Source organism: Lasiosphaeria miniovina, assembly GCF_030549165.1.
Source record: "Lasiosphaeria miniovina strain SMH2392-1A chromosome Unknown B0T26scaffold_2, whole genome shotgun sequence".
Taxonomy (NCBI): domain Eukaryota; kingdom Fungi; phylum Ascomycota; class Sordariomycetes; order Sordariales; family Lasiosphaeriaceae; genus Lasiosphaeria; species Lasiosphaeria miniovina.
In genome coordinates, this window is record NW_026848221.1 from 6,331,987 (window position 1) to 6,351,619 (window position 19,633).

Below are 19,633 nucleotides of genomic sequence, written 5' to 3' on the forward strand. Positions count from 1 at the left end.
ACCACCCAATTAGTTCCCATCGGCTAACAACAGGCGGATATCGGCACGCGAGCACGAGCAGGACTGGCTAGCATTAGTCGTCTCCCACCATGCGGTCGCAGTTGACACGCCATGTCTATCGTCAATTGCTGGCAGGCCGTGGCTTTCTGCAGCCCTGTCCCCCGGCCCTCCTCCCCGGCCGCTGCCGCTGTCTCTCGACGACGACATTAACGACATCGCCGTCGCCATCGCCACTGACGTGCGCCGCCCCCCGCCCGCTCCAGCTCGTCGTCCGCCACCCCTCGCGCAGGACCTTCTTCGGCGTCTTCAAGAAGCCCCCGCGCCAGCTGAAGGAACCCGATCTCGAGCCCGGCTACGATGTACTCCTCAAGTTTGGCAGCATGGAACACGAGGGCGCCCGCCTCCCCGCCCCGGGCACCCTCCTCGTTGGCTTGAGACGCCACATCGAATTCAAGAAGAAATCCCAAAAACCCCTAACCCCGACCCAGGCATCTCTGGCTGCCAGCCTGACCCGCCACTTGGTTGACACAGCACCCGAAGGCGACGAGGCAGGTAGTCTCACGCTTGCAGACCTAAGGCTGGCTCTGGAAGTAGCTACCGACCCCCCGAAGGGGAGCACTGAGGATCATTTAGAGCTTGCAGAGTTATTATACGGGGAGATCCGGCGGAGGACCCAGAGCCTACCCGATTCTGCTGATCTTTGCGAGCATGTTGAGCCAGCCCAGGAGAGCCCTGCCGACAGTTCTATCCATAGCGACTTCTCGTTGTATCTCACAGCCCTGGCCCAGTATGAAGCCCCGGTCAAAGCCGCCGAGCTTCTGTCTGAGCACTGCGCCAAGCTCCGGGGCGACAAGGCGAGGTACAAAGAGGCCAAATCTCTATGGCCAATCGTCTTACAAGGCCTCGCCAACGAAGGCCTGGAAGAGGAACTTCTCCAAACGTTGGAGAAGGCAACCGAGGCCGGGGTCGAGTTCAAGCCAATCGTCCATGAAATCATGACCACATTCTTCGCTGAACGGGACAGGGTTCAAGAAACGAAGCAGTGGTTTAAGAAGCCAATCTTTTCCAAAGTGTCGCCCACGCCCGAAACATACGCGGAGTTGGTGGGGTTCGCGGTGCGCAACAACGAGCAGCAATGGATACGGCCCATCTTCGAGGGCCTGATCAGCTCAGACGTGCCAAAGGCAACATGGGACGTCATCCTCCAATGGGCCGTGCTCGCCATGGACAAAGGCGTCGAGGACATTAGGCAACTGATCAATGTGATGAGTACGAAGCGGTATTCCGGCAACGCCAAGAGGCGCCCAGCGCCCGACTCGACCACCATCGACCTCTTGATCCAAGCAGCCATCGAGAAAAACGACTCGTACCTTGCAGAGCGCTTTCTGTCCCTGGGCTCGGAGCTGGGCATACCACAGGAGTCGTCTACCTATCTTCTTCAGATGGATTATCGCCTTGGCGCAAAAGACTTTGGCGGAGCCGATGTCATCTACCAAAAGCTCAAGACTGGGGAGATCCAATGCTGGAACAACGAGCATTTCCCCATTCTGAACAAATATATCCGGGCATTATGCACCGAAGCCGAGCCAGACCTCGAGCAGATCATGGACGTCACCAGCGAGCTCGAGCACCGCCACGCCGTCCTGGAGCCCGAGACTGTCGTCGATCTCTGCATGGTCTTGATGCGATGTGAGCAGCACTACGAGGTGATTGACACGCTGGCACTCCATACCGCGTCGTACAGCCTAGAAGAGCGCGGCGAGGTGCGCAACGCCTTTGTGCAGTACTGCCTCGACAAAAAGACCAGCACGGCGCGCGTGTGGGACGCCTACTCGCTACTGCGGCAGTTCTTCCCCGAGATGGAGGCGGCGGAGCGAGTTCAGCTCATGGAAGCTTTCTTCAATCGTAAGCGCCCCGACATGGCCTGCCACATATTCGGGCACATGCGCGCCCAAGGCAACACGGCGCTGCGGCCCACTGAGGAGGTGTACGTGATGTGCCTCGAGGGGCTCGGCCGCTACCCCGACGCCGAGAGCTTGCGCATGGTGCACAACATGCTGAAGATGGACGCGACGGTCCAGATGAGCACCAAGCTGTACAACGCCCTCATGGTCGCCTACGCGGCCGGCGACGACGCGCCCGCAGCCCTCCAGTTCTGGAGCGACATCACCAACTCGGCCGAAGGGCCCACATACAACAGCCTGGCCGCCGTCTTCTGGGTCTGCGAGCAGCTGCCCTGGTCTGGAGATAAGACGGCGCGCGAGATCTGGCGCAAGATGCAGCGCATGGACCTCGAGGTCCCCCCGGCCGTGTTCTGGTCGTACTGCGGCGCCCTCGCCGGCCAGGGCTTCCTGGAGGAGGTCAAGCGGCTGATACGGGACATGGAGACGAGCGTCGGCTACGCGCCAGCCGCAATGACGTGAGTGTTGATCTGTTCTACTGTCAAATTATGCTTGCAACTAACGCCCCCCCTCTAGGCTCGGAGTGACGTACAACGCCCTGCGAGAGTACGACAAGAAGGAAGAATTCGAAGCGTGGGCCAAGGACGAGTTTCCAGACGTGTGGGCCAGCCTCGCCCGGAGAGGCGTCCAGGTAACACTCAACGGGCCCAAGTTCAAGATACAACGACCGATAGAAGCGTGATGAGCATATCTCGGTCCCATCTAAAAGTATGTATTTACTTGTATGCGGACATGTATATTGTATATATAAACAAGCCTTAGAGAGAGACAGAGAAAAGGCCGTGTTCGATTTGGTAGACTAGGGTATGTACAGTGGCGGACAGGCATGGCATTGCGGTCGTACACAAATAGACGCGCATATATTAACGCCATATATATATCACCATATATACCTACTTGTATACAGATGGTTCTGTAAAGAGGATGCTCTTTGGATTTATAGCATTAATGGCAGAAGACTTGATCATAAATTGCAGCCCTGTATCCCAATTCTAGAAGCTAGCCAAGTCGACTCGTGTGCTGCGCATTCGTATAGATACAAAAATGCAAAAACAGTCAGGTCCCCTCGAATCAGTCAATTGGTGCATTCATCACACCATGGACCATCCCTCTGATTTTGGTGGGAATGAGGGACGGATGCATCACCCGCATTTTAACAATATATATTGCTAAGGTCAAGTAGGCAAGTAAGGTAGGTGTGCCTAGGTAGGTAGTCAGATACACATTTGCGTGTTTGTTGTGTCCGAGGTATTGTTACAGTACATTTATATATAGGTATGTATCCACCCATCCATCTTTCCATCTCCACCTATATCTCGTGGCGGGCGAGCGGGACGGAGGGATATACTTCGTTTTTAATAGTTATTGTGTTTTTCTATTGATACAAGGCCGCCGTCCGGCGCGAGCCGCGCGCCTGCAGCACCGTCTTCTTGAGCAGCTCCGGGTGCCGGTGCACGCTCGGGTGCAGGCCCATGCCGATAGCGCGACGGATCGCCTTGGCCATGCGCCGCTGGTTCACAGCCCGCAGCCCCGTCTCCGTCGCCGGCCTGATGCGCCCCGCCGACGTCATGAACTCGGAGATGACGGAGAAGTTCTGCGTTGGTCAGTTTTTTATTCCAAAGGAAAAAAAAGGGATTGGGTTTGTTTTTTGTGGTAAGGGATGATGGAGAGCACAACAGACCTTGTAGTTGTCAAGCGGGTTTATATTCAGAATGTCAAAGATGTCCTCGCGGGGTCGCTGGACGTTGGCGTACTTCTTCTGGGAGGCGGAGCCCAGGTCCTTGGGCGCGTACACGTCGCCGGCCCTCCACCGGCGTGGCATCAGCCTCAGGAACGCCTCGCTGTCGGCGTAGGCCTTGGAGTCGCGCATCGAGTGCCGCTCCGTCTTGCTGCCGGCGACCGCGCCGATCCAGTTGGTCGCGTTGATCCCGCCGCCGGCGCCGTCGCTAGCGGCGCTGCTGGCCGGGCTGCCACTCTCGAGCCGCTTCGACGACCGCATCGCCCCGTCGACCAGCATCGAGATCATGTCCGCTTCGGCTCCCCCCTTGGCGGGCGCACGCTTGTCCGACGACAGCAGCGACGACAGCCCTTCGTTGATGGCGCTGCTCGCCCCAGCGCTGCCGTCGCTGCTTCTACCGCCCGACAGTAGGGACTGTCTGTGGCCCCTGCCCGGAAGAGAGATTAAAGCTGTGTCGTTCCAGGTCAGTCAAGTTCCTTGGTTGATGTCGAGGGGAAAACGAAATCATGCGAGTAACGAGGAGAGGGGGGAGCTGTGGCTTACAGGGCGACGATGTCGAGAATAGGAGCTTCTGGACACGCTGGAGTGATGGTACCGGCGTTGTTGCTGCGGCGGCTATTTGTCGTTGAAGCTGCGAGAGCAGGCCGGTCGATTGGTGTTGCTGCTGCCGCTGGCACTGGCGCAGCGCCGACGACGCCCATTGCCGGCACGAGGACGACATTGTTGTCTGTCTTCCTTGCTCTGCGCAGAGGGTCAAATCTGGCTTCTCCCCGCTCTCGAAAATAGGGCGATCAGTCGTCGTCGGGGGTGTCGCCAAAATGGGCCAGATCCCAAGATTCGATCGGGTTAAATTGTCCTCGCGACTTTTTGGCCCGAACATTTTCAATTGCAGACCAGCACCTGCCGCGCAGCTGCCAGCAACCGTCAGCCCGTGCCCACACGGCCCAAGCTCCGCGGGTGGGCCGTTGCAGGGGCTGAATTTCAGTCTGGGCTGCCGGCAGGCAAAACCTAGAAAATGGGTTTGGGGGGGTGGGGCAACTCTGTCGCTTGGCAGCCGTTGAGAGCAGGCTAGCAAAAATTCAAGAGCTCATCGTCAACCGTAGCCACCTTCAGGTACACGAGAAAAGACAACCCAGCAGCACTTTACTGCTCATCTCGCCCCCCGACTATTTCGTTCGCGCGGCAAGCAAAACACGCCGCCATGGTCAGGAAACTCAAGTTCCACGAGTCCAAGCTCCTCAAGAAGCACGACTTTGTCAACTACAAGCAAGACAACCAGCACAGAGACCACGATGTCGCCAGGTGAGCGCTCACTCATCCATTAATACACGTTTACCATCTAGCCCGCTTCCTAACTTTACGACTCAGACGGTACATGATTCAGAAGCCAGAGGACTATGTATGTCTCTAAATTATTTTATCTCGTGCTGTAGAACTTCGGTTCTCTGAGAGTCTTGTGCTCAGGGGCTTCGAACAAGCGTTCAGGCTCATTGTGATGATTGCATATTCGGCTCGATGGCTTACTAACTGTCAAACAGCACAAGTACAACAGAATATGCGGCGTAAGTCACTACCGCCGCAAGAGTCGACGTCCTGCGCGATTCCAGTGGCGCAGGAAGCTAACAAGGGCATAGTCTTTGCGACAATTGGCGCATCGCCTAAGTGTATGTAGACAACCCCCCCCCCCCCCATTCCACCCGAAGGAAGGCGAATATTGATGGTGCAAAACAGCTTCTCCCCCCAGAGAACGAGGTGAGACGCAAGCACGAGGAGCTGCTCCTCGACAAGCTGTACGACATGGGCATCCTGTCGGTATGTACACCGCTTGCTTATTACCACCATCAGAACACTGACACGCCATGTTCAGACCAAGTCGAAGCTGTCACAGGTCGAGAAAGGCGTCACAGTATCCGCCATGGCTCGTCGGCGGTTGCCAGTAGTAATGACTCGGTAAAAATCCCACAAACTCCTCCGCTCGCGCTTCCTACCCTGCGAGGTACCTCTGACTGCCAGTATGTTGCGCTAACACTGCCCAGGCTGCGCATGGCCGAGACAGTACAGGCGGCCACCAAGCTCATTGAGCAAGGGCACGTACGGGTCGGAGTGGAAGAGATTCGGGACCCGGCCTTCCTAGTGACCAGGAGCATGGAGGATTTCGTCACGTGGACCGTGGGCAGCAAGATCAAGCAGAACATTATGAAGTACCGCGACAAGCTGGACGACTTTGAGCTGCTCTAATCTGGGTTGGCCATGGCAGCCTCGCGCAACATGTGGGGGCTCCGCTCGAGCAGACCAAGAGTTTATGACGGGAACCGACCGGCCTGCGGAGACTGCCGAGTACGGTGGAGAAAGCATTTTGCGGAAAGGTTTTCAGCATGGAAGGCGGCGTTTGGTTTATTTTCAGTCTGGTGCCCGTGTACAAAAATATCATGGACGGCAGGGACTAACAGGCGGACACTGCCACTTGTCCCACCTTGGCTTGGGACGGTCTCAGCACCGAGTACCAGTACTCGTGCCAACGGAAAGCCTAGATACGGCACAAGGGTCTTGGCAGGTGTTGAAGTGGCAGTTTGGCAGGGCAATACCATGTTTAATGGGACGCCTGGTGATTGGGCCCGCCATCTCAAAATTGAACTGGATAGTTGCCAGTCTCCTGAGATCTGGGCCGGAAAAAACTACCTTCAGTACCTGGTAGGTAATACTACTAGTAAGAGTACGTTTACCTTAACGTACCGTATTTACTACCTGGCACTACTTGGTCGCTCTTTCTCTCCGTCCCATCCCTTCCCACACGGCCCAGTTCCTAAGGAACTATCCTACCTAGACCCTACTATAGTTCATCTACAACGCGCCTTCCTAGTACACGTCGGGTGTCTTTCAGCCCTCCCTCGTCTCCCCAGACCCGAGTATGTACTGGTGGATGCCAAGCTTGTCTGTTCCAAACCTCACTTCGCCTCCAACTAACTCCCGAATCTGTAGCCTCGAACCAACATCATTCGAAATCATTACTACCGACCTAGACACCCCTTAAACAGCCACAGCCCTTTTCAATGCCCTTAGTTCTATTCGAGTTCTCGACTTCCAATCTCTGATAGCCCTTCTTCATTTTGTCGAGTTTGCTTTGCTCGGGCCCCCTGATGCCCACGCCGATTGACATCCACCTCGGGCGCCACCTACAAAGGCCAGTCGTCCGACAGAACCTCTCTGTCACCACTACTGGCTAAAACACTCCTAGAATCGTCCATTGGTCGAGACCAGACACTTTTGGCGTAACTGTCTGTTCCTCTCTCGCCGATTCCGTGAACGAAGGCGAGGAATCCGACAGAACCTATGGGCCTAGTCGGGCGGCTGCGTGGAACCCGGGCACCGTCTTCCAAAGCCGAAGAGTCTATTCCGTGCTGCTCTTTAGCATCGCCTGCATCTTGGCCGCCTGCCAGCGATGACACGTCTCTGACTGGGACTATCGAAAGCGCAACCTACCGGCAGGCAATTCTGCAGTTATCAGCCACGCATTCGCCTTTAGTCGACAGCAGCTTCCCCTTGCCATCGCTTGTCGTTGAGTCTCCCAAGGTGTCCAGCCCAGTTGCCTTCTCAGATATCAACACAACACCAGCCTCAGTTCCAAATCCTGCCGCGAGCACTTCAAGAATGCCACCCCCTCGTCTGGACTCGGCCATCGGCCCCCTCGATCCGAACCCTGTAGTCAGGCTACCTAGCTACGCCAACACAGCCTTCAGCCGGCCCTGTTCGCCTGGCAGGATACAGCGGCTTGTCTGCATCGACCCTCAGATGCACAGTGCTGAATCGCACGCCGAAATACACCATCCGGGCTTGCTGAGGGGCGCAGATTTTTGCGACTCGGGCGTCGAGATGGCGCCGGATATCAGCATCGAGCTCCCTGACAAGGGCTGGCACCTCTTCCCCTTTGGCGAGAAGACGCTAGAGCCCGAGGCTGAGAAACCGACGATCGGCCGCATATATCGGACGTTGACGGGAGGCGATATCTGCGAGGAGCTGGTTGACGTCTCGGCCCACAAGCACTTTGGACACAGCTCGGCTGTCAAAGTGCGCCCTACAATCGGCGTGCCTTCTTTCACGCCTCCCCACAGGGGTCACCACGCAATCTCAAAGATTGGCCCAATCTACAGGCTACCGCCCTTCAAGTACTCAGAGGGAATCTTGGAGATTCCAAAATCCCCAAAAAACCGGATCGATCCCGTCCCTCTAGTCGATCAAGATCAGCTAGACCTGGACCCTGATACTACACACCTACCCCTTGGCATGGGGCAGCAGGAGGCTGTGGTAGACCAAGGAAATCAAGACACTGCCGATTCCGTGATCTTTAACAATCGTGGGCAAATCTCCCAGGTTGCCTCCCGGGTTACCTCCCGGTTTGCCTCTCCGGCTGCCTCTCCGGCCGCTTCTCCGGCTGCCTCTCCGGTTGCCTCTCCAAGCCACCGAGCCGATAGCACTGCTTCTACCTTCTCCCTATGGAAACCTTTTCCAAGCCGATCCTCAAGTTTCAAGGCACACGTGTCTACGGCCGAAAAGCCAGCCGAGCATCTACACGACGGACACAGCGGCATCTCCAAAGTCAGAGAGGTGCCCGTCAGCTTCTATAACGTTGGCCCTAGCAAAGACATTATTTTCTCGTTTCCGAACATCGAGGCACCGCCGACCATCTCACATGTACCTTACGAGCACTTTCTCCGGTCCGTACATCAGGGGCACTGTGCCACATCAAAAGTTCAACCGTACAGTGGCGATGACCCCGGAGACCCAATCCTGAGATTCGGGCTTCATCGGGCAGACCGGGACGACAGACGAGGCTCGAGTCGACGTCGCCTCAATAGCTCAAGATCGGCATCAGAACTGGTCGCATATTAGGAATCTCTATGCGACAACGGAAGCCGGTTAGAGCGAACCGCCAGTGGGAGACATCTGTCCCGCCTGGTCAGGACTCCGACACACAAGGATGGCCCTGGATACGTAGAGCGTATTTCTCGCGAGTTCTCAAAGAGTCGCACAGTCACCCCAAAGGGATCGTTCGAGTACGACTCCGGAGGCTTTCGGAGCAGTCTTCGTTCTGGCGGATCCTCGCTGTCCGGTAAGCTCCATCTCAAGCGGACAGCGGATTGGTTTCGCGACTTGATCAAACCTCACGAGCCGTACAAGACAAAACTGACAGACTTGCCGGATAAAAAGTCAGCACGTGGCGCCGCTGGTAGCCACAGCCTGGATCAGGTCACCCCCGAGACAGAATCTCCCGTCTTTCGGACACTGACACGGAGATTAACGACACCTGCCTCGATTGACAATAAATTCAAGCAAACCGTTAGCGATCTTGAGAAACTCATCAGCGAAGCTATAGTGCTGGCGACAGAGGTTGCCGAATGCGAAGAGAATCAACACACTGGCAACTTTGAGCTTGACGAGATTTGCCGCCATGATGCCACATATCCGCCGCCAAGCGTCCACGAGAGCCTCCCGAGCATGGACGAGTCGAGCAGTGACGAAATAATTGCGCCCATTTCTCGCGGTGGATTGGCTGGAAATGTTACTGGGCAGATCAAGCTTGTCAACAACGCTACCACGAGCCATCTCCCAAAACGATACCGGTCAGCCCCTGGAATGCGCAGTAGGAACGTCGCGTTTAGCATCCCAGAGAGGACTTCTAGCCTGAAATCGTCTACCCCGGATCCAGAGCACGAGTTGCCAGTTGCAAACCCTAAGAGGGATCGGTTCCAGGAACAGCGCCGGACCGCCCTACACCCTAATCGTCAGACCAAGAGACAGGCCTCATTCCAGGCTCTCGAGGAATACCCCGAGCAAGATTCTGGAGACGATTCCCTTCCACCATCGGGATGCCTGCCCAACATGAAGTTTGTCAGAAAGATTGGAAGCTGTGGTAGCTGCCATATCCCCCTGATATCCCACCGCAGAAGCTTCCAGCATCACAAAGTTGACGGGGCTCCAAGCAACCCGGAAGAAGGGAGAACCCGGGAAGCTGGTTCTTCCAGCTTCGATGGTGCTGACGACGAAGAGTATGACCGGGGAACTGGACACCTCCACCAAAGCTCCGACGGTGCTAGGGGATCAGACGAACGACCGTTACAGCTTTCTCATTCCCTATATTCGGGACAGCAAGACGAGCTTCCGCAAGCCGAAGAGCCAGAGGATGGCCGACCGGCTCATGGTAACTCACGTATTAGCCTTCATGGAAGATCACACATCAGTATACGGGAGAACCAAAGGTTCAGTCTGGCAAGGGCCTATCGAAGGCAACCCATCGCTCGAGACTGGTCTTCGGTCCGAAAGAGATTTGTAGCGGCGGTCGCCTGCTTGAGCACGGCGTCTATTGGGATGCTGGTTGGAATTTACGCGGGACTGGTGCCTTCGATACAGTATTGGATTGCCGACCTCGAGCACTACGCCATCCTGGGAAACGTCTTCTTCTTTGTCGGGCTCGCAATTCCGACCTTCTTCTTCTGGCCGCTTCCTCTCTTGCATGGACGGAAACCGTACATCCTGTCGAGCCTCGTCATTGCAATGCCTCTGCTTTTCCCGCAGGCCATATCCGTCAGCGTGCAGCGGTCGCCCTATGTTAGCACGTGGAGATGGGCTCTCCTCAGCTCGCGTGCCTTCATGGGTCTTACACTTGGCTTCGCGAGCATGAACTTTCACTCGATCCTAACCGATCTCTTTGGCGCATCCTTGATGAGTGGTAACCCGCACCAGGAGATTGTTGACAAGTACGACGTGCGCAGACACGGTGGTGGTATGGGTGTCTGGCTCGGAATCTGGACCTGGTGCTTCACAGGTTCCCTTGGCATCGGGTTTGCCATCGGGGCAACCATCATCAACACGCTCAACCCGTCGTGGGGGTTCTATATCAGCATCGTGCTGATCGCGGCGGTTCTGCTTCTCAATGTCGTCTGCCCCGAGGTCCGACGTTCGCCGTTCAGGAGATCTGTGGCCGAAGTCAGAAAAGGTGACCACGTGTCTCGAAGAGTTGCCCGAGGCGAGGTCATGATGCACCGTGTAAAGGATGGCCCGACGTGGTGGGGGCAGGAGGTGTACCACGGAGTCTTTTTGTCGCTAGAGATGCTTCGACAGCCCGGATTCATGGTCGTGGCCGTCTATACGGGCTGGATATACGCACAGGTGGTGCTGATTATCGTCCTGCTGGGGTCACTCACGTCGCGGTACTACATGCTCAAGTCGCCCATGGTCGGGCTTTCGGTAGCCTTCGTCTCGATCGGGGCTCTAGTCGCCGTTCCTTTCCAAAAGGCGAACATCTTCTCGCGGGGAAGACACCACCAGCAACAGACAAGCGAAGACACATTGACAACCAGGTTCGCGTGGACATCTCGCCTTCTTAGACGCGCGATATTCTGCATCTTTCTGCCTCTTGTCGGAACCGCATACACGGCGGCCTCGGCGGGGCCACCGGTCCCTGTCGAGGTGCCCGTCCTGCTGGCAGCGCTGATTGGCAACCTCTCGGGGCTCGCGATATCCGAGTGCAACGGGCTCATCATGGAGACATTTGACTGTTCGGATCTCCAGCCCGGCATGACGGGGAGACCGCGTGGCTCGTCGAACAAGTCGCCAAAGCGGACAAATTACTCGTCGTTTCCACGAGTGACGGCGGGGTTTGCCGTCTGCCACACGCTTGGCTTTCTCTTCGCGGCTCTGGCCACGGGGATTGGAGGCATGGCTCAGCGCAACCTTGGACAGCGGGTAGCGACGGGTGGTGTAGCGGGAATACTGCTGGTGCTGACGGTGCTCCTGCTTGCGGTGCTCATCCGGTTCAAGGAGGTGCAAATCATCCCGAGGTCCAAGACTCTGGAGATGGAAAAGTGGACGCAGATACGCAGGGAGAGCATCCGGCGGCGGTCGAGCGGGCCTGGGCTGGGGGGCAACCAGCACGGCATGACGGAAGAGGAGATGTGGCGCCCGATTCTCGTGGGCAACCCGTCATCCAAGATGCGGCGAGTCAACATCCTGGAGCTCGGTGCCATGACTCGCTGGACGGAAATCCGCAAGAAGAACCGGCTGATCGACGAGAGGGCGGCCCACTTGAACCGGGCGGCTCTCGAGTCGGCAGCCGAGGCGGTGGAGGAGGCAACAGGCATCGGGGCCAAGGCGGCGGACCTCGTCCGCAGAGTCAGTGGCCGCAGAAGCAACCGCGCCGCATCGCCAAGGCATTTTCACAGCGGCAGCCCCGGACCGTCGAGCGCCAACAGGGGCCAGACAATAGAGCTAGACGTGCTGCACGGGGGCGGGCAAGCAGGGCCAGGGCCAGGGCCGGGGCCGGGGCACACGGTCCCGGACCATTTCAAGACTCGAGGGGCAGGCCAGGGGTTTTCGGAGCGCGAGTGTGTGATGGGGCAGACGGTGCTCGAGGAGAGCGAGGGTGCGGAGCACGACCGGGTAGTTTTGGGGTCCGAGGACGGCGACGGGCACGCGGGACACTTGTGGCCGCCGACCCAGACACGGACCGGGCGTGAATTCCAACGGGGTTATGCATCGGACTGACGGCCGGCGGTGCACGACGCTGTGTGTTGGACTAGAAGCAGACTGATTGCAGAATGCAGATGGATAATACCTAGGTAGCCAGACCTATGAAGTAGCCTTATAAATTGTACTTTATGATATTGGTATTGTCGTTGAGCAGGGGCCCCGGTTGACCGTTGTTAGCTAGACATGTTCGTTCTGAATGCATGTTACTTTACAGTTTACGGTTCGGTGACAGGTCACACAGTAACGGGTTAGAGACACCCTGCATCAGTCGCGGCAAGATAGTGTAGTAGTAGCGGGAAGGGAGAGGGGACGGGAAGCAGGGATTCTGTGGGGTGCGGTGGTGGTCTGGTACGATGCTACAGATCTTCTTCAACGACACAAGTTCCCCTCCCTGGCGGAGGGGTTCCTTCTCTCATCGGTGTATAGATGCTTGGGCCTGCTTCTCTGTTTTCCGCAAGTCCAGTCTGCAAGTGCAGTGTACCTACAATACAATACAAATACCCTAGTTCATAATAGCAGAGCCGTTGCAATTGGCAACGGCAACAGCGACGACGACAGCAAGACCACCAGCATTACCGTTCTCGCCTGCCTTGACAAAACTGACCTCAGGTTCCCACACCAGCTGGATACCTCGCATCTCATCTCACCTTGTCATAAACACACATACTCTCGGTACTTTACCTTGGGTAATAATAATAGCCAACATGGCGGCAACATCCCCCGCCGACCTCGCCGCACTGGCTGCCACCGACGTCGCCGTGCCCATCCCCAAGGCCCAGCTGTACGCCGCCCTGCAGAGCCCGCCTTTTGCATACGTCCCGGGCACGTTCAACACGCGCGACATTGGCCGCCAGCAGCAGCAGCAGCAAAACGCACAAACAACCAGCGACGGCAACAGCAGCAGTGTTGATGGCATCCGGCCGGGCTACGCGTTCCGCTCTGGCGGGTTCCTGCTCGGGCCCGGGCTCAGCGACGACGCCAAGGCGGTGCTGACGCGGCGGCTGGGGATCACCAAGATCTTCGACTTCCGCTCCGTCGAGGAACACACCGCGCAGCCGGACCCGTCAGTGCCCGGGATCGAGAACGTATGGACGCCGGCCGTCGAGCTCGAGGCGGTTGTCGAGGTGCGCGATTTCGTCGATGGCGGCGGAGAAAAAGGGTACGAGGCCATGTACCTCGACGTGCTGCGGCTGTATGGAGCGAATTTGAAGGTTTTGCTGGAGCACGTGCGCGACGAGCCGGCGAAGGGGTTTCTGTTTCATTGCACTGGTGGGGTTTCATTCTCGTTTTCCCCCTTCCTCTTCTCCTTTTGTTCAACTGACTGACACAAGACCGGCAGCCGGGCGCGACCGCACGGGCGTCGTGGCGGGGCTGCTGATGGCGCTGGCGGGGGCGGCGGCCGACGACATCGCGCACGACTACCTGCTGTCGCGCATCGGCACGGAGCCGGCGCGCGAGCAGCTCATCGCCTTTGCGCTCAAGGGGTCGGGCGCGGCCGGGCCTGACGCGCCGGGGTTCCACAACCTCATCAGCCTGCGCGGGGCGTGCTGGGCGGCTTTTGTGGCCGCCGTCGACCGCGAGTACGGCGGCTTCGAGGGCTACGTGAGGCACACGCTCGGCTTCTCGGCCGAGGACGTCGCGGTGATCAAGAAGAATCTCGTTGAGGGCTGAGGGCGGCCTTTGTGTGTTTGTCGTTCTTTAATTTTTGTTTGACCCCACGTATCGTTTTCAAGGCCGCACTTTGCATCACGCGTCTTTGGCCTGAGGTGCAGAGAGTACATGCATACCCGGCCAGCGTCCTGCAATGAAAATTTGGTCGCCGCCAAAATGGCAAAACCAATTCTTGATTTGTTTTTTTTTTCCTTCATTACACGCATGCAGCCTCTAGGGCTATGGTGTGATTGATTTGTTTTACTTACTGAATATTTCCCTGCGGCCTCCTAGCCTTGCACTCGTGAATGAGCATGGTACGTACATGTACGGAGGCGCCTCGAGCTGGTTCGGTCCCACGACGCCGGGGCCTCAGGGGTTAGAAAATTAATTAAACAAAAACGGGCGCAGGCCCACCGCCGTCCCGGACTCTTGGTCCGCGAAGTGGGCCCGTACCTCGGCATGGGCGCGTCGTTGAATGGCCCGTCCGTCGTCCAGTCGCGATTCCGCTCAGAATTCCAGAGCCCCGGAAAGCAGGCAAAGCGCCGATCCTGGCGATGGTGAAGAAAGACCACTTGGTCATTATACGTGGTGTTCAACAACAACAACAACAACAAATCATTTTTCTATTGAAACTCGGGCCTGCGGTGCCAATTTCCCTCGTGCTAGGCGGGGCCGCACGCGGTCTAGACCGGCGGCTTAGTCCAAGCTGAATGGGCCACCCCGGTTTAGCCTCCGTCTAGGCGATCGATAGTGCGGCTCTGGCAGCCAATCCAGCCACTGACGTGGATCCAGAGCTTTGGGACCAGATCGGCAGAGCCAATAGTGCGTGCCGAGCGACGCGAGAAAGGGGTTGTCGACATGTACAATAAAGAATAAACCCCGTCCTGATATATAGGGTAGCGCCCCCGATCTGTTGTTGCATCTGGATCTCCCGCCGAAAGCCTCTTCCGGCGCCACTCATTTTTTCTTTTTTCCCCTTACCGTCGTTCGTTTCGTCGTCCGTTTCGGGCGCACCACACTCGTTTATACGCCCTATTGAAAGAAAAGTATGAAATCTTGGACGGTCTGCCTGGGCGTCGGCCTCCTGGCCGGCGTGGCCAACGCGGGCTGCAAAATTCCCACCACGTGCGGATCCCCGAGGTGCTTCGGCGCCCTCGGGGCGGACCCAACGGCCGGAGAGTCGTTTTGTTCTTCATGGCTGTCCCTGGCGCCCGTCACGACCACCGTCACCGAGCTCACGACGGCCGTGTCAACACAGGTCACCGTCCAGACCGCCTTGACGACGCTCACGACGACGACAGGGACCACAACGCAGTAAGTCGTGTTCCTGTTCCGGAGGAGAAGCGGACCGCTCACCCATTGCCTCGACTGCAGGACCGGCGTGGTTGGCACCACCATTTTCCAGAAGCGCGTGGCGAGCGTCTCCACCTCCACGATGGAACCGGCAGATGCCATCATCTCGCAGTGCTCGACCAAGGAGGCGCGCATCAGCAGCGCCTGCAGCTGCTTCCTGTCGACGGCCACGGCGTCAACCGTGACCGTGGTTGAGACTTCGGTCTCGACGGTCCTTGTCGAGGCTACCGTGCGTGAAATCCTTTCCCTTCCTTCCTTTGGCGCTAACTGCGGGCTAGGTGGAGGAGCTGACTTGACTTGTGCGTTTGCCAAACAGAGCACGGCCGTTTCGACGGTGACGAGCAAGGCGGTAGCAACGGTATCGGTAGCGGCACCGGCGACAACCATCTCAGCCAACCCGGTGGTCAACGGCAATTTCGAGACTTATTCGAAGACGGGCAACATCTTGCCGTGGAGCAACACGGGGACGACTACGGGCGGGCGGCTCGAGGTCATAAACGGGGTCAATCCCTGCACGGCTGGGGCGGCGTATTGTGCCGGGGGAACTGTTGTTATCCGCGTGTACCCACCCACCACAGGCGGCGGCTACCTGGGCATCGCCGAGACGTTTCAGGCGCGGCCGTCGACGGCGTATTCATTGTCGTTCATGTTCCGGTGCCTCAACTTCGACGCGTACTCTCGAATCGATGTCTGGTACGCGGGCGTCAAGGTCGGCACCGTCGCGTGCCCGCAGACGTCCAGCTCCGCCTTCACCCGCGCCACGGGCATACCGTTCACCACCGACTCGATTGGCAGCGGCGCGCTTGAAATCCGCTTCTACAACCCCTCCAACCTGGCCTATCTGTACTTTTACGCCGACGATTTCCAAGCCTCGCACGCCTAGGCGCCGTGTTGTATCGTGTCGTGTCGCACCGTCGCGTTAATGTGGCCTCGGTGGGTGCGTTTGCGGAATACTTAGCTAATTATTCAATTCAATTTAAATCCTCGGAATACCCTCGCGCATTTCTTTTAGCTGCGTCTGGTCCAAGCTTGGATTTGAAATGGTTCAGGTAGGGGTCACGCTCCGCCTATCTCACGTGACTCGGTGGCTGTTGCATCCGGCCAGATTCAGTGTCACGGCGACACCATAGCGTTCAAGCCGCAATTGGGTGCCGAGGACCCCTGCTACCCCAGAACCACCAGCCAAGCCCCAATGAACGGCGGTCCCAGGACGCCGCCACTGACGACGACGCCGCGGGGCTGACCTTTGTGGCCAAGTTTTGTCGAGACACACCAAGGGTTCATCGTCATCGTGGACACACGCGAGCTTGGCGAAGCGACAGCAGCCATCACAAATCGCTGTAGCGCATCTGGGCTGCGAAGTGGTGGCAGATGGCTGGCTGTTGCAAGGAACATGTTCAACAATTGATGTCATAGACCTGCCAGCTTCCTTTCACCTCCCCTCACCGTCACTAGCCCTCCAGCGTAGATCAAATACCAAACCGTGTATATAACAAGCTGTGATATCCCGCCTGCTTCACAATTATCATTATCATTACCATTCACTATCTTATCATCTGCTGCACATAACCAGTGAAACAAGCACAACATCAAAACCGGTAACAAACCACACAAATCTTCAACAAGCCACAGTACAATGCCTCTCTTCTCCCGCACACACCGCGCCACTCCCATGGCCACCACCCCGGCCACGGCTACCCACGGCCGCGGCGGCATCTTCAACCACCGCCGCCGCGTCGCCGTCGCCCCCGCCCACCACATTCACCACACTCATCACACCCACACAGCCGTCGTGGCGCCCGTCCACCACCAGAAGCGCCACGCCTCGCTCGGCGACAAGCTCTCCGGCGCGCTGCTGCGGCTCAAGGGCTCGCTGACGGGCCGCCCGGGGCAAAAGGTAATCACATGCATATATAATCTGTACCTGCTTCGTTAGTACTGACCTTGATCGTGTTAGGCTGCCGGCACTCGTCGCATGCGCGGCACCGACGGGCGGGGCTCGAGGCGCGCGCGGAGACGCTTCTTTTAGAGTTCCTCTCTCGTAGCCTATGAGAGAGAGAGAGAGAGCGGTCTAAGATGCGGTTTTTGTTAATGTAACGATGTCATGACGAGAATGGCTGGCTAAGCTAGCTAAGATGCGATACCTGATTTGAATTTTATTTCTTTTACTGGTTGACATACCGGGCTGTATCATCATCATTATGTACAACAACAGAACTAAACTTGTCCTACCATCCATCGGCTGTCGAGTGTGGGGGAATGGAACAAGAAGAAATTTAGATACAAAAGATACCCTAGGCAAATAACTTGGCGGAGGAAACTATTTACTTATCTAACGGCAAGTGCCTGTGTTAACCTTTAATTTGTACGTGGTGATGAGTATGAGCCATTTCACTTTTCTGATAAATCTAATTTTAGAAGTCCCTCCTTGAGGCAAGCCTTATTGAAGCAGACGAAATATAACATTTACTTAGTGCCCAATTCTGTCTCTGGTGACTTACATACCACGAGCTTGCTATAACCACACAGTGTCCCTGTTGCGCTTGTCGAAAGGTGTCAATCTTGCTCTTGCTGCCGGTAGCGAATTTAGGAACCGCCCTTATCTACCCACATCGATTTCATTCACTTCGGAGAAGAAATCCGCCGAAAGTCGAATCAACCCACAATCAAACCGACTCTCACCTCACACCTATCTTTACGGCATCTGAATTGGCAGAGCCACACAGACACACAGAACCATATCTTGGGGATAGATACGGCGGGCAGTAAATCACATAACAGATAATACAACTGGCTAGAGCCTTGGGTAGTTGTTTCAAGATTTTTATTTTGTTTTGTTTTCCCCGAAAAGAAACAAATCCCCCCCACCACGCAGACCGACCGAGAAACCAACCCAAACCCAAACCTAAACCCAAAACGCCTGGATCGCTCCCCCGATGATGATGATGATGACGAAGACGATGATAGATGCCAAGCAAGCAATTGGAATAAAACAGACTCTCTTTTTTCCCCCATCTCGCGCCTTTTCCCAGGGCGTTGGCGGTGGAGTTTTCGGGTTCCGGGCAGGACCGCCCGTGTCTGGTGGGAGGATTTCGTCTGTCTCAAGCACCAAGAGAGGAATTCGGACAAACAGACAGGCCAAGACAGAGAAGGATTTGGTGTTGTGTCGCCGTTGTCGTTGCCGTGTAGCCCAGTCGCGCGCAGCCGTGGTGAGGGCTCGTTGCTCACTTTTGAGTCTGCCCTTGGATGGGCCGAAGCGCACGCATGCATTGTTCCAGAGGCTGCCGTCGTCCGACCGCCTTGTTTCGCACCACGACACAACACAAGATGATTTCCGCAGCAATTTGTTTCACTCGCTGGTTTGTGTCGTCCGTCCCTCGCCTCGCCTCGCCTCGCCTCCCCATAAAGACACAAAAGCCTTAGCCAAACTTGCGCGTGCCGCCCTTGACCTTGACGGCCTCCTTCTTGTCCTTCTTCCACACCTTGTCGATGAGCTCGAGGTGGCCGACGCGCGCGGCCAGCATCTTCTCCGTCTTGCCGACCATGCCGCCCGTGTACTTCTTCTGCAGCTTGTCGGCGGCCGTGCGCACAGTCTTTGGCTTGGTGATGGCGCCGCGCTTGGCGTGGCGCGACGGCTTGGTCTTGCCCGGGTTGGGCGTGGCCGTCTTCTTGAGGCTGCCCTGCGCCATTTTCTGGATTCTCTTCTTTCTCCCCTGTTGGGCAGGGGCGTTTTCGTTGGGTTTGTTTCGAGGCTGCGGAGAGGTTGGCGAGCTCGTGAAGTGGGTGGGGGGGGAGATTTGTCGATAAGTGAAAAAAAAAGGACCGAAAAGCAGAATTGGTCGAGTTGAATAGATTGTGCCGCCTCTAACCGCCTTTGATAGCTGCCTTATCTTATCGCCCCTCCAGGTTACTTACCTTACACCGCCCAGCAGCCAATAAGAACACGGGGGCCACTCAGACAAGGCTGAGAGCAGATGAGAACCGCAACTACCGTCTATATTATTTCAGGACGAATGACCGGGAATTAGGGATGAATACCATTAAACGGCCGTACTTGAACAGAAACGGGTAGAGGTCGGGGAACAAAACAAACCCCCAGAAAGCTGCTGCCAAGTAATGCGTTGGACGGAGACACAGCTAAAAAGCAACCTTTCCAATACCGACACTTCACACGTCGTGCATGCAATAAATGAATACAATACAACACAAGCCCACGCGATGCAACGCAAAATACCACACAGAAACACGACCATCCACCAGACAAGATAGAAATGCGACTCGGATTCAAACAGCAAGAAGCCGCCACCACTACTTCAAAGGCAGGAAACAACTCCGAGCCTAAGTGCCAAACGGAAAAAAAAAAACTCCCTCCCCGATAGCCAACGGCGATGTGATACAAATGCAC

The 19,633-nt window shown here is 56.7% G+C and overlaps 10 protein-coding genes across 10 annotated transcripts; 7 read left to right on the forward strand and 3 right to left on the reverse strand.

Moving 5' to 3' along the window:
- Positions 1–89: 89 nt before the first annotated feature.
- B0T26DRAFT_636515 (uncharacterized protein) lies at positions 90–2,643 on the forward strand (the record flags this gene model as incomplete). The annotated part of the gene is made up of 2 exons (XM_060436836.1): positions 90–2,419; positions 2,478–2,643. 2 exons carry the CDS (start codon positions 90–92, stop codon positions 2,641–2,643), a joined length of 2,496 nt encoding a protein of 831 aa, XP_060301487.1.
- A 735-nt stretch (positions 2,644–3,378) lies between these two features.
- Positions 3,379–3,897, reverse strand: B0T26DRAFT_603597 (ribosomal protein S18; the record flags this gene model as incomplete). Its single annotated transcript, XM_060435787.1, has 2 exons — positions 3,379–3,555; positions 3,643–3,897. Coding segments are annotated over 2 exons (432 nt in total), but the record flags the coding sequence as incomplete, so codon positions are not given.
- A 1,003-nt stretch (positions 3,898–4,900) lies between these two features.
- On the forward strand, positions 4,901–5,937 carry B0T26DRAFT_738918 (uncharacterized protein; the record flags this gene model as incomplete). Its single annotated transcript, XM_060443648.1, has 7 exons — positions 4,901–5,001; positions 5,068–5,098; positions 5,238–5,261; positions 5,334–5,363; positions 5,431–5,511; positions 5,567–5,649; positions 5,736–5,937. 7 exons carry the CDS (start codon positions 4,901–4,903, stop codon positions 5,935–5,937), a joined length of 552 nt encoding a protein of 183 aa, XP_060301489.1.
- Positions 5,746–6,959, forward strand: B0T26DRAFT_180060 (uncharacterized protein). Its single transcript, XM_060433610.1, has one exon. It carries the CDS (start codon positions 5,950–5,952, stop codon positions 6,661–6,663), a length of 714 nt encoding a protein of 237 aa, XP_060301490.1. The 5' UTR covers positions 5,746–5,949; the 3' UTR covers positions 6,664–6,959.
- A 388-nt stretch (positions 6,960–7,347) lies between these two features.
- Positions 7,348–12,237, forward strand: B0T26DRAFT_849158 (uncharacterized protein; the record flags this gene model as incomplete). Its single annotated transcript, XM_060447619.1, has 4 exons — positions 7,348–7,810; positions 8,255–8,574; positions 8,812–9,660; positions 9,844–12,237. 4 exons carry the CDS (start codon positions 7,348–7,350, stop codon positions 12,235–12,237), a joined length of 4,026 nt encoding a protein of 1,341 aa, XP_060301491.1.
- A 689-nt stretch (positions 12,238–12,926) lies between these two features.
- Positions 12,927–13,893, forward strand: B0T26DRAFT_639533 (protein-tyrosine phosphatase-like protein; the record flags this gene model as incomplete). The annotated part of the gene is made up of 2 exons (XM_060437144.1): positions 12,927–13,491; positions 13,562–13,893. 2 exons carry the CDS (start codon positions 12,927–12,929, stop codon positions 13,891–13,893), a joined length of 897 nt encoding a protein of 298 aa, XP_060301492.1.
- A 1,030-nt stretch (positions 13,894–14,923) lies between these two features.
- On the forward strand, positions 14,924–16,111 carry B0T26DRAFT_748823 (uncharacterized protein; the record flags this gene model as incomplete). The annotated part of the gene is made up of 3 exons (XM_060445013.1): positions 14,924–15,189; positions 15,250–15,457; positions 15,545–16,111. 3 exons carry the CDS (start codon positions 14,924–14,926, stop codon positions 16,109–16,111), a joined length of 1,041 nt encoding a protein of 346 aa, XP_060301493.1.
- Positions 16,112–16,900: 789 nt separating this feature from the next.
- B0T26DRAFT_748824 (uncharacterized protein) lies at positions 16,901–17,257 on the forward strand (the record flags this gene model as incomplete). The annotated part of the gene is made up of 2 exons (XM_060445014.1): positions 16,901–17,125; positions 17,186–17,257. The coding sequence occupies 2 exons, from the start codon at positions 16,901–16,903 to the stop codon at positions 17,255–17,257; spliced, it is 297 nt and encodes a 98-aa protein (XP_060301494.1).
- Positions 17,258–18,647: 1,390 nt separating this feature from the next.
- B0T26DRAFT_639291 (uncharacterized protein) lies at positions 18,648–18,917 on the reverse strand (the record flags this gene model as incomplete). Its single annotated transcript, XM_060437124.1, has 1 exon — positions 18,648–18,917. The coding sequence occupies one exon, from the start codon at positions 18,915–18,917 to the stop codon at positions 18,648–18,650; it is 270 nt and encodes an 89-aa protein (XP_060301495.1).
- Positions 18,918–19,199: 282 nt separating this feature from the next.
- On the reverse strand, positions 19,200–19,590 carry B0T26DRAFT_180155 (uncharacterized protein). Its single transcript, XM_060433611.1, has one exon. The coding sequence runs from the start codon at positions 19,479–19,481 to the stop codon at positions 19,269–19,271; it is 213 nt and encodes a 70-aa protein (XP_060301496.1). The 5' UTR covers positions 19,482–19,590; the 3' UTR covers positions 19,200–19,268.
- Between the last annotated feature and the right edge of the window lie 43 nt (positions 19,591–19,633).

Coding starts and splice junctions, on each gene's coding strand:
- B0T26DRAFT_180060 (XM_060433610.1), top strand. CDS start 5,950: ATGGCAGCCTCGCGCAACATGTGGGGGCTCCGCTCGAGCAGACCAAGA.
- B0T26DRAFT_180155 (XM_060433611.1), bottom strand. CDS start 19,481: ATGGTCGTGTTTCTGTGTGGTATTTTGCGTTGCATCGCGTGGGCTTGT.